Source organism: Corythoichthys intestinalis, chromosome 4 (assembly GCF_030265065.1).
Source record: "Corythoichthys intestinalis isolate RoL2023-P3 chromosome 4, ASM3026506v1, whole genome shotgun sequence".
Lineage (NCBI taxonomy): Eukaryota > Metazoa > Chordata > Actinopteri > Syngnathiformes > Syngnathidae > Corythoichthys > Corythoichthys intestinalis.
In genome coordinates this window covers 59,031,633-59,044,042 of record NC_080398.1, presented here as the reverse complement: position 1 = coordinate 59,044,042, position 12,410 = coordinate 59,031,633, and the positions used below count along the sequence as shown (strand labels likewise).

The 12,410-nt window shown below is 39.0% G+C and overlaps 1 protein-coding gene across 1 annotated transcript in view; it reads left to right on the top strand.

The window, feature by feature from the left end:
* The window catches only part of LOC130914578 (glycerol-3-phosphate dehydrogenase 1-like protein), a 69,156-nt gene that overhangs the window by 8,885 nt on the left and 47,861 nt on the right, over positions 1-12,410 (top strand). Inside the window, exons 2-3 of the mRNA XM_057833899.1 lie at positions 1,614-1,791; positions 1,889-2,029. Of these exons, the coding sequence (XP_057689882.1) occupies positions 1,614-1,791; positions 1,889-2,029 (319 nt within the window). The remainder of the gene's footprint in view (positions 1-1,613; positions 1,792-1,888; positions 2,030-12,410) is intronic.

Sequence of the window (12,410 nt, the reverse complement as noted above, 5' to 3'; positions counted from 1 at the left end):
TTCCTTCTTCTCTTGTATTTCTTTTCTTCTGTCCCCCCATAATCCCTTCCTGTTCGCTGCTTTGTCATAATAAAAAGGTATTTTGAATGATCACAATGGGAGTATGTCAGACTCTCAATGTGAAACATTAAAACTGTTCAGAATCTGGGCACTTAGACTTCCATTCTCTGTGTCAAACAGCTGAACAGGACAGGTTTAAAAAAAAAAAAAAAAAAAAAAAAAGTGGGGTCTTCCTTGGTATCCTACCTTAGAGTCCCTTTTCATTCAGGCGCCGACACTGTTGGACCCTCGGGCTGCAGGACAGCTTGAACTTGTTTAGATGTTAGTCGAGGTTCTTTACCACCATTCGCACAATCTTTCGTTGAAATCTCTCTGGTCAATTTTTCATTTCCGTCCACATCTAGGGAGGTTAGCCACAGTGCCATGGGCTTTACACTTATGGAAGCCACTGCGCATGGTAGACACAGGAACATGCAGGTTTTTGGAGATGGACTTGTACCCTTGAGATTGTCCATGCTTCCTCACAATTTTGCTTCTCAAGTCACCGGACAGTTCTTTGGTCTTCTTTATTTTCTCCATGCTCAATGTGGTACACTCAAGGACACAGAAAGGAGGTTGAGTCAACTTTAATCCATTTTAACTGGCTGCAAGTGTGATTTAGTTATTGCCACCACCTGTTATGTGCCACAGGTAAGTAACAGGTACTGTTAATTACACAAATTAGAGAAGCATCACATGATTTTTCAAAGGGTGCCAGTACTTTTGTTCAACCAATTTTTGGAGTTTTGTGTAAAATGATAATGATTAAATTTTTTCCTACTATCTTTTGTGTTTTTTTCATTGCAAGCAAAATAAATGAAGATATTACTACCAAATTGTTTGTAATTGCAATCATTTTCTGGGATAAATTGAGCATTATCTGACAGAATTGCAGGGCTGCCAATACTTTTTGCCAGCAGGGTATAGCGTTCGCGTTAGCATAGCGTTTGCGTTAACATTAGCATTTAACGCGGGAAGTGTCTGCTTAAACTCCCGGAAAATGTTTTACTTACAGTTCGTGGCGTCCAGGTGACTTTAATTAATTGCAAATAATGTGATGTTTTCCTGCTGAGTGTTTGTAATCATCATGAAAATGGTGATGTCCTTATAGAGTTTACAGTTATGTGCTAGTCTGTTCATGTCATATCTTATATTTATTTATTGATTTATTCATAGACTAAAGCATTTGAAATCTATAGAGGAAATTGTTTTGAGAATTTTAGACTATAACTAACGAAATTTGTCTTTCGTCGACTAAAACTAAATGAAGACGAACACATTTTGAAATGACTAAGATATTATGAAGACAAATAAGTGTTTTAGTCCAAAAGACAAAGACTAAAATTAAAATGGCTGCCAAAAACAACACTGCACCCAAATCAATTAAACTAAATGCAAACACTTTCAAAACGAACCATTACAACGCTACTCTCATTAAACGAATCCTCAAAGCAGCAAAATTTAATCCGAAGCTTTTTTTCTAATCGAATTACTCAAGTTAATTGATTAATTGTCGCAGCACTAGGAAATACTAATAAAACGCCAATTTAAACTGCCCTCTGCTTTGTTTCCAGGGGTTCAGCCATTGCTAGGATCATTGGAAACAATGCCAAGTCTTTGCAGTGTTTCGCAACCACAGTGAAGATGTGGGTGTTTGAAGAAAATGTTAATGGTCGAAAACTCACTGACATAATCAACACCGAACATGAAAATGTCAAGTACCTGCCTGGATATAAATTACCCGATAATGTGGTAAGATAAATTGTCTTTTCGACTGCCCTTTTATTTTAAAAGTCCCCAAAACATATCACATTATTTGTTTTAATGTGTATTTTTTCTACTGTGATAGGTGGCAGTTCCTCAGCTACGTGACGCTGCAGAGGGAGCAGACCTTCTGGTGTTTGTGGTGCCCCACCAGTTCATCAGGAAACTCTGTGACGAGATGTCGGGCTGTGTTACAAACAAAGCTCGGGGAATCACACTAATTAAGGTAACTAGAGCACCTACCCTTTGATATGTGCTTAATCCTGCCCCCTTAACATTATATCCACACGCAATTACTGTTTAGGGCCGAGAGGGCTGTATATTAGATAATATTTTGCGAACAGCAAGTTAAGTCAGTCCAAAGTCCTACAAATCCATGTGAGCAGAAATTGCCACTTGGCAGATCAAACAATAAGTTTTGAATCAAATTCACGCGCCAATCAAACAATAAACTTAGAGGTGCTTGATGTGCATGAGTAAAGTTCATTATGAAAAACATGAACAGGGTTTATGCGGGTCATTAAAAAGCATTAAAAGTCATTAAATAGATTTTATCCAAATTCAGGCCTTAAAATGTATTGAACTAAATGTTCAAGCCATTAAAAATTATGTACAGTTGAAGGGTTTGGGTGTTTATGCTTCTCTGTTTTGCTTCCTGAAAGAGTTACGTTATTTTAAAGTGCCTATAACAGCATTAAAAAATCTTAAAGGGATCCACGGATAGAAAGACGTAGTTCTTAAATACAGTGCCTTGCAAAAGTATTCGGCCCCCTTGAATCTTGCAACCTTTCGCCACATTTCAGGCTTCAAACATAAAGATATGAAATTTAATTTTTTTGTCAAGAATCAACAACAAGTGGGACACAATCGTGAAGTGCAACAACATTTATTGGATAATTTAAACTTTTTTAACAAATAAAAAACTGAAAAGTGGGGCGTGCAATATTATTCGGTCCCTTTACTTTCAGTGCAGCAAACTCACTCCAGAAGTTCAGTGAGGATCTCTGAATGATCCAATGTTGTCCTAAATGACCGATGATGATAAATGGAATCCAAATGTGTGTAATCAAGTCTCCGTATAAATGCACCTGCTCTGTTATAGTCTCAGGGTTCTGTTTAAAGTGCAGAGAGCATTATGAAAATCAAGGAACACACCAGGCAGGTCCGAGATACTGTTGTGGAGAAGTTTAAAGCCGGATTTGGATACAAAAAGATTTCCCAAGCTTTAAACATCTCAAGGAGCACTATGCAAGCCATCATATTAAAATGGAAGGAGCATCAGACCACTGCAAATCTACCAAGACCCGGCCGTCCTTCCAAACTTTCTTCTCAAACAAGGAGAAAACTGATCAGAGATGCAGCCAAGAGGCCCATGGTCACTCTGGATGAACTGCAGAGATCTACAGCTGAGGTGGGAGAGTCTGTCCATAGGACAACAATCAGTCGTACACTGCACAAATCTGGCTTTTATGGAAGAGTGGCAAGAAGAAAGCCATTTCTCAAAGATATCCATAAAAAGTCTTGTTTAAAGTTTGCCACAAGCCACCTGGGAGACACACCAAACATGTGGAAGAAGGTGCTCTGGTCAGATGAAACCAAAATTGAACTTTTTGGCCACAATGCAAAACGATATGTTTGGCGTAAAAGCAACACAGCTCATCACCCTGAACGCACCATCCCCACTGTCAAACATGGTGGTGGCAGCATCATGGTTTGGGCCTGCTTTTCTTCAGCGGGGACAGGGAAGATGGTTAAAATTGACGGGAAGATGGATGCAGCCAAATACAGGAACATTCTGGAAGAAAACCTGTTGGTATCTGCACAAGACCTGAGACTGGGACGGAGATTTATCTTCCAACAGGACAATGATCCAAAACATAAAGTCAAATCTACAATGGAATGGTTCAAAAATAAACGTATCCAGGTGTTAGAATGGCCAAGTCAAAGTCCAGACCTGAATCCAATCGAGAATCTGTGGAAAGAGCTGAAGACTGCTGTTCACAAACACTCTCCATCCAACCTCACTGAGCTCGAGCTGTTTTGCAAGGAAGAATGGGCAAGAATGTCAGTCTCTCGATGTGCAAAACTGATAGAAACATACCCCAAGCGACTTGCAGCTGTAATTGGAGCAAAAGGTGGCGCTACAAAGTATTAACGCAAGGGGGCCGAATAATATTGCACGCCCCACTTTTCAGTTTTTTATTTGTTAAAAAAGTTTAAATTATCCAATAAATTTTGTTCCACTTCAACGATTGTGTCCCACTTGTTGTTGATTCTTGACAAAAAATTACAATTTTATATCTTTATGTTTGAAGCCTGAAATGTGGCGAAAGGTTGCAAGGTTCAAGGGGGCCGAATACTTTTGCAAGGCACTGTAAATAATAAATGTTAGTACAAGTTATTATAATTTGATATTGAAAGCCCTCTGGAGGTTTTCGTTTTTATACAATTTGTAAAATTATTTTTACTAGTAGGTCACCATTGTTGTTGACGTCGCAGGGCCAACTGTCACTTAAAAAACAAACAAACAAAAAAACGTGTCACTCTTTAATTATGTAAGGTAGTGATTTAAATACGCTACAAGGTGTCAATGGTGAGTTTTACATTAATTAGGGATATAGCCAATGAGCACGTTTTTTTACCTTGACTGACGCTGTAGTTTCTTTAATCCACAGTGGGAGAGTGAAAGGAGAGTGGACACAGGCATTCAGATTCGTAGCTCGGACCGCGCCGTATATTGGCATAAGTTTTGGCAACTCTTCCACAACACACATAAGTATCATATGCCCCTTTCCCACAGAAACTAGTGGGTCAACGCGCGTTTTTTCCAAGCCGATGCAACCCACTAGCAATTGGCATTTGGCACCTTTCCCATTAGAAAAAAAAAGCCGTGTCTTTTTTTTTTCTTCACCCATCTAACCCCCCACCCCTCCTCAGCCGTGCGTAAGGTTACGTGACGTCACCACGTTAAAATGCGTGTGGACGATTCATTCAGATCAAGGAAGTAAACAATGCAGAGCAACATGGAAGCTTCCTTTCCGTTTGTGTTCTCCGTTTTCATGCTTTTTACTGCCCGCAAAATGATCGAAATGCAGCAAAGGATCAACACTCTGCTTATGCTGAGGCAACGTAGGCGACGTGAATTCTTCTTCTTCTACTAGCTTTTTTATGAGCATCGACGTAACTACGGTTGTGGGGCGTGTTAAATGGGAGGCGACTGGCACGTTGTTATGACGCATCATTTAAGAGCCTACGTCACTACGTAGATCAGGGTGTTGACTGTTGACCCCAGGTTTTGCTTTCACACTACATGACGATCAGAGCCGAGGTGAGTTTAACACGGGTCGCTTGGCGGGTTGATTGACACGGGTCGAGGCGGGTCGCTGCACCTTTCCCACCGCCACCAAAAGTCGATTGTTAGTGGGTTGACACGGGTTTTTTGGCCAGTGGGAAAGGGGTGATATAGTGAAAATACTACAAAACTTATACTCATATCTCTCAGAAAATGTCACCAAGAAGAAAATTGCTTCAATCTGTATTACTGAGGCCCTATTCCCACACAGTTAAAACAACAATGCAAAGAGAACTGGCATTCACAATCAAAAAATAGATGCACTAAATACACACGCTAAAACTTACTCAGACTTTGGTCAAACTGTATTTAAACATTTTAGCAACTCCTTTAGCTCAATAAATACACTGGATGACAATATTTAGTCGCAATACACAAACTGTGGTGCTGGGAGCCGTTTTCAGGAGTCTTGTGAAGACAGCACTCAAATGAACGTGAATCACAATAGACCCGGTCCGAAAAAAAAAAAAAAAAACGGGGAGCTACGGCGTCAGTCGAGGGACAAAACGCACTCATTGGCTTGATCTCTTAATAATTTAAAACTCCAAAACGCCGTTGACACCTTGTGGTGTATTTATATCACTACCTTACATAGTTAGAGTGACTGTGGAGTACGGCAGCGTGGCCCTTTGACGTCACCGCCCTGCAACGTCAACAACAATGGCGAGCTACTAGTTTATTTTTTTATTTAAAATTTTACCAAATTTATCAAAACGAAAACATTTTGAGGGGTTTTAATATCAAATTATTATTACTCGTACTAACATTTAAATTTTATTAACTACATGTCTTTTTATCTGTGGTTCCCTTTAAATAGCATTATTGTTGGAAGGAAAATCATATTTTGAGACGATTCGACTACATACAACAATTTGGCAAAACACAGATGACGAGAAAAAAGTCTTAATCTGCCGTTTACCCTCGCCTGTCATTATCAAACTCTTCCACACACATCCATGTGGTCCATTTCATTCAGGAGCATAAAATACAGCGTGAAATATGAAATAAACATGCTTTTTGCTGTCATAGGCACTTTATGCTCAGGAATCGCTGTTATGTATCGGTAGCTACTCTGGTTGCTAATTTTAGGGCTGAAGGTAATACCCATCGATGGCCTGCTAGTTTTCCTCTTCTAGCTCTCCTCCATGCATGTGTTCTCACTGGAACAGAAGTTGAATCAAGCTGTTTGTTGCGTTTAAATTGCATTTGTATTTTCAACGATTAAAAGTATTCAATATTTAATGCTTGCAATATGTGTGTGTGAAACTATCTGCAGTTGGGCACGGGGAGGGTTGCCAACTCCCTGGAAAAAAAATAAGGGACACCTCTGGGGATGAGAATCGAAATCCAATTCCAATTCGGAACCGGTTCCTAGTGTTTCGAGGCATCGACATCACAATGAAAAAGCCTTAACGATCCCTTTAACGAGTCCTGAAGACGCATATTGCGGCGTGACTGTCTTGTTGTCCAAACGCATCAAACTAGCATGGCGCCAAGAACCACCCGCTCCAAAGTTTGGCTACACTTCACCAGGAAAGAGGGTGAAAATGAAGGTTTACGATGGTTTAGCACGAAGCACGAGCATTGCAGCCGTAAACATAACAATGACAGCACGTAGGTTCAAACGCTTGAAAGTTTGTCTTCACTTCACGAGGAAAAATTACAACAAAACGAATTGCAATCATTGCAAGGTGGAGATAACTGCATCGGGAGGGAATAGACTGCACTGTCCTCACCGAGACAGCTATACAGCTAGCTAAACTCCGAAATGACGATACAGAAGACGTTGGTATAATTTGCTGACTTTATTCAACCATCACTTGAAGAGTGAAACTGAAAACAGAAATGAAACAAATCAATTTCGTCCCCAATAACAAACAGGTTTGCATCAACGTAAATCAGCGATGATTAGCTGTTAATTCAGTAATAATAAAACAGTTAGCATGTGTTCGCTAGCATTAGCACATCGTTCAAACCACTACACAACTGGATTTAAGTGTCCGATCGCGAGTGGAAACACACAACAACAACACAAAAGATGATACATACAGGCGTTGCCTCTGTAGATATTTTACAAGCATTAACAAAGAACGTAGGGTCGTCGCAGTGCTTCCCTCTCTCACTAACTCGCTCACTCGCTTGGATGTGGCATTTCTTCTTCGCGTGTAAGCGCGCTCTTCTTCACGTGAGCGCGTTCTTCTGCGCGTGAGGAAGCGTAAAGGCGCCCCCACTTGAGCGTGAAAGCACCATAAAAACTAAAAGGCATGCATTTCAATATACTGGTAAATAATACACTTTAACAGGGGTCCCCAAACTACGGCCCGCGGGCCGATTACGGCCCGCCCCGACATTTGGTCCGGCCCCCTGAACAATACCAGAGAGCATTTTTTTTTTTTTTTTTTTTTGCTAATAGTGTTATTTATTTTCTGGCCTTTTTCTGTGAAGAACTCAGAGGGGGTTATTTGGTTATTATCTATTTGATTAATAGTGTTATTATTATTAATTATTAATATATTATTACTTTTATTTTATTTACTTTTGTTCCGTGAAAAATCCAGAAAGGGTTATTTGATTGTGGCTTTCTGAAAAACAATATTTTTTTACATTTAGGCACTCCTGCAATCGTCACACTTTTTCTGTTACAAACTGACCCCGGCCCCTCATCAGAGAAGGGAAAAGTTATGCGGCCCTCACTGGAAAAAGTTTGGGGACCCCTGCAAGTTTAACACATATTGCTAACGGCAGACCAACGACCTATATGCCAAGATATACCAATATTTTTTATTTCTATTAGAAAAATGTTTCAGTAAAATGTTACACATTCTTGTGCATTTGCCACTTATTGCCACAGTTAATATTGAGGCTTTGGGCCTCTTTTGACCTTGTTGTGAGTTTGTAAGGTTGTGACTTCTGATTAAACAAACTCGATGCCAGTCAAAACGTTTGTTCTTCTTTTTCCCCAAATTAGAATCGATAAGAGAATCGATAAAGAATCGAATCGTTAAGCAATATCGATAATGGAATCGGAATCGTAAAAATCCTATCAATTCCCATCCCTAGACACCTCATTGGTAGAGCACAGAGGTGGGTAGAGTAGCGAAAAATTTTACTCAAGTAAAAGTAGCGATACTTCATAACAGTCTTACTCAACGAAAAGTAGTCATCCAAAAAATGTACTCAAGTACAAGTAAAAAAATATCCGGTGAAAAGAATACTCAAGTAATGAGTAACTTTGTGAGTAACTGCGTAGAGTGTGATTTTTTATTTTATTATTTTTTTTAATGGTATATATTTTTTCAGCACAACATAATCTCTATGATCTGTTATTATTATACTGGATTATAACATATTACATGACCATATTTGGCCCAAAAAATTTACAAAAAAAAGCATCTAAGTGAAACTAGAAAAAAAGAAACATTACCCATCCAAAGAGCAAGCGTGCCCTCTAGTGGAGAAAAAGAAAATACACTATTAATCAATAACAATTCTATTGGTGTGAAATAAGTCACTGTACATTTAGTGAAAATAAGAACAGGAGAACAAGAAAACAAATTATTTATTCGATTATTTAGGTAGTTGATTAATATATTGATTGGTTAGTTTGAATTATCAAGTTATTGGATTACAAACATTGTGTTGCAGAATACATTTTAGGAGATGTAAAACAAAGGAAAACGTGTTTATGCTTGACATACCATTTATTTTGACTTGCCGAGATTGCACTTTCAAAAGAGCATTAAATGCGAATACAAAATAGAATTTCTTCAAACGATGTAGAATTGCACTTTCATTTAACAAGAGCAATAAATGTATTTTTTATTTTAAAAAAAAATACCTGCGCTTAGCCTCAAACAATATTTAAAGAGAAAAAAAATGCAGTTCTAAATACCAAAAAGAACAACTAACTTGCATTGCAAAAGTCCGCCAGCTTAAATGCTATAAAATGTTTTTTTTTTCTCAACAAAGCTCTTAACAAATCTTTTGAACACATATTCCCACATACTACTGCTAAATATACTTCAACAACTTCAACAAATGCATAAACAAACATATTAGCTCAAACAAAGACCTAAGAGGGTTTTAACAGGGAGCAGCTGGATTCAGCCATGTCAGATGAGTTGTGCCACTAGAGGGCAATATATCTACCCAAATCAATAAAACTAAATGCAAACACTTGCAAAACAAACCATTGCAATGCCGCTCTAATTACCGTACTTTTCAGACTATAAGCCGCTACTTTTTCCCCTCATTTTAGATCCTGCGGCTTATAGTCCAGTGTGGCTTATTTGTTGATTTATTTGGGTTAATGGGTAACACTTTATTTGAAAGCAGCGTCATAATAGTGTCATAATTATGGCATGACACACTGGGCATTAGTGAATGATTATGAAAGATGTCATTAAGTGTCATCCGGCCAATTATGTCACTTACCTTATTTATGTCCAGCTTGGATCTTTTACATCCATTCAAAAGTGAAATAATTTGCCAGATGACACAAAATGACATGTCATAATCATTCATTAATGCTCATGTCATAACGATGATAGTCTTTGATGCTGCTCTCAAAGAAAGTATTATCGGTCAATATCTCTTGGTGTAAATATCCCATAATACAGTCAGGACATCTGCGGCTTATTGTCCAGTACGGTTCATCTATGAGCAAATGCGTTTTCTGTGTCAAATTTAGTGGGTGGGAGCTTATAGTCAGGTGCGCAATATAGTCCGAAAATTACGGTAAACGAATCCTCGAAGCAGCAAAATTTGATTTGCGGCTTTTTTCCAATCAAATTACTCGAGGTAATCGATTTATTATTACAGCACTAATTATTATCATTTTGAACTTGCTTTTTACTCTCGCTTCACTCAAATCTCTTATCTCTCACACTCTTATGTTGTGAAGCGACAGTACCTCGACCAATGAGATTTCGTATTGTCATTCTTCTGTCAGCTCATTGGTCAAAAAGCAGAAGAGGTGCTGGAATGTGTTTCCCTGCATGTAGTTGTAAAGCACCATACCACTATTTGTTCATTCTACCAATAAGACACTATATTCGAGTTTCATGGTAATATGAGAGGAAGCGCGTCCCATGAAAGCTCAATACAGGACGAGTAGTCTTGTTTCTGAATACGGGACGGTTCCATTTTTCAAGGGTGGGTTTGCACCACTAGACAATCAGTTTAAAGTAGCATTAAAAAGCATTAAAGGACATTTGCTGATACCTGTAGAAACCTTGATTAAAAAAAGAAAAATGAATCCGTCACAGTTTTGAAAAAGAGCCTAAGCTAAATAAATACTCACATTTTGCGAACTGCTTGTTTATGTCTGCCCAAAAGTGGGAAAAAAAATCCGTGTAAAGAGGACTTGGAATTTGGTTGATTGAGAACTTTGTTGATTTTCCTTGGCAAGCTGTCATATCTTTGCAAATTCAGACAAACTGTTTCTGTGCCAATCGTTTTCCAAAAAGGCAATTCCAGAGTGCCGCCTGATTTCAAGGAATTTGACCCATCTTTCAAAATTGATGACCATTCATTATGGTTGCCGATTAAGCCAGACATCCAGACAGATTCTGGTAATTTATACTCTAATTAGATGAATTTCTCCTTAATGCTAAATTGCGCAGAGCTCAGATTTCGCTATGACAGTGGCAATTTGCTTTTCTCAAACATTGCTGCATCACCCCCCCCCCCCCCCCACACACACACACACACACACGCACACTCACACACCTGGAGTGTTGCAAGATGTGAGAGATTGCACATTTCAAAGAGAGTGCTAATTTCATACACTGGCGGACAAATCCTGATGCAGTCACACAAGATGTGGACAGGCTGTTCGGTTTCTTTTTTTTACCATTTGTAGGGCCACATTTTAGCAATTGGTAAGAATGGTGACCAAAAATGTTACTGCAACCAGGATGAAAATATTGAAGCATACAACTTCCCTTCCCATTTGGGCTGTAGATTAGTGCTTTGGAATGGAGAATCGAGCTGTGTTATTATACACCAATGATGCATTTCAATCAGAAAGTAAAAAAAAATTCTGGAGAAATTGCATCCGTAGCTTTCCTGTGCTGGTCGGTTGTACACACAAGTAATCTACTTGTAGTACAAGTATATGCAGGTACTTATAATTGTAGTACAAGTACTAGCAAGTACTTACACTCATAGTACAAGTACACGAAATTCATGTACATGTAATATAAGTATATGCAAATGCGTAGTACTAGTACATGCGGTTTTGGCACAAGTACAGGCGCTAGGAGTACAAGTAAATACTCGGAAGCACACATATTTATGGCTCAAGCACATGCAAAAACACGTACTTGTAGTACAAATACACGCAAGTACTTGTAATACAAGTACGAGCGGTATTCAAAAAGTAAAGCACCCAACTTTATAATGTACAAATTATAATAGCAACATGTATTATACATCAAAAGAAAGGTACAAGTGTGAAGATTACATTTTTACTCCTTCACATAGTCTCCACCTCTCTCAAGAGCTACAGTCCACCTATGAACGAGGGCATGTATACCAGTGTTGTAGAACTCAGCAGATTGATCTCTAAGCCAAATCTTGACAGCAGTTTTCACTTCATCGTCATTGCCATATCGGTTGCCCTGGAGTCCTTCTTTCATTGGACCAAAGAGGTGGTAGTCTGACTGTGCCAAATCAGGAGAATATGGCGGATGTGGTATCACAGTCCATCCAAATTAAGTGATGACGTCCATGGTCCTGATGCTTGTGTGAGGACGTGCATTGTCATACTGGAGGAGCACATTTGCCATGACCACGTTGGGCAGAACACGTCAAATTCTTGCTTTGAGATTCCTAAGAGTCTCAATGTATACCTCAGAGTTAATGGTTTCCCCCTTCGGCAAAAAAACCGCAAGGATTGCACCTTGAGAATCCCCAAAAACGGCCATAATTTTGCCTACTGACTTTTGGGCCTTGAACTTTTTGGTCCTTGGTGAATTTGGGTGACGCCATTCCATTGATCTCCTTCATGGTCTTCAGTAGTTTTTAAATCGCTGTACCCATCTTTTTACAGTACTGTAGTCTATGGTATCATCCTTGTTGACATTTTCCAGCCGGTTGTGAATCCTCAGAGGGGTTTCTCGCTCTGCAACAAGGAATTCGATTACAGCTCTTTGTTCTGACGAGCTTCAATAGAGGCAGGCATTTTGGAAGCTAGTTTAAGCTTTAAAAATCTGAAAATAAGAAAAACACGTATAACAATCGCAAAAAGGTG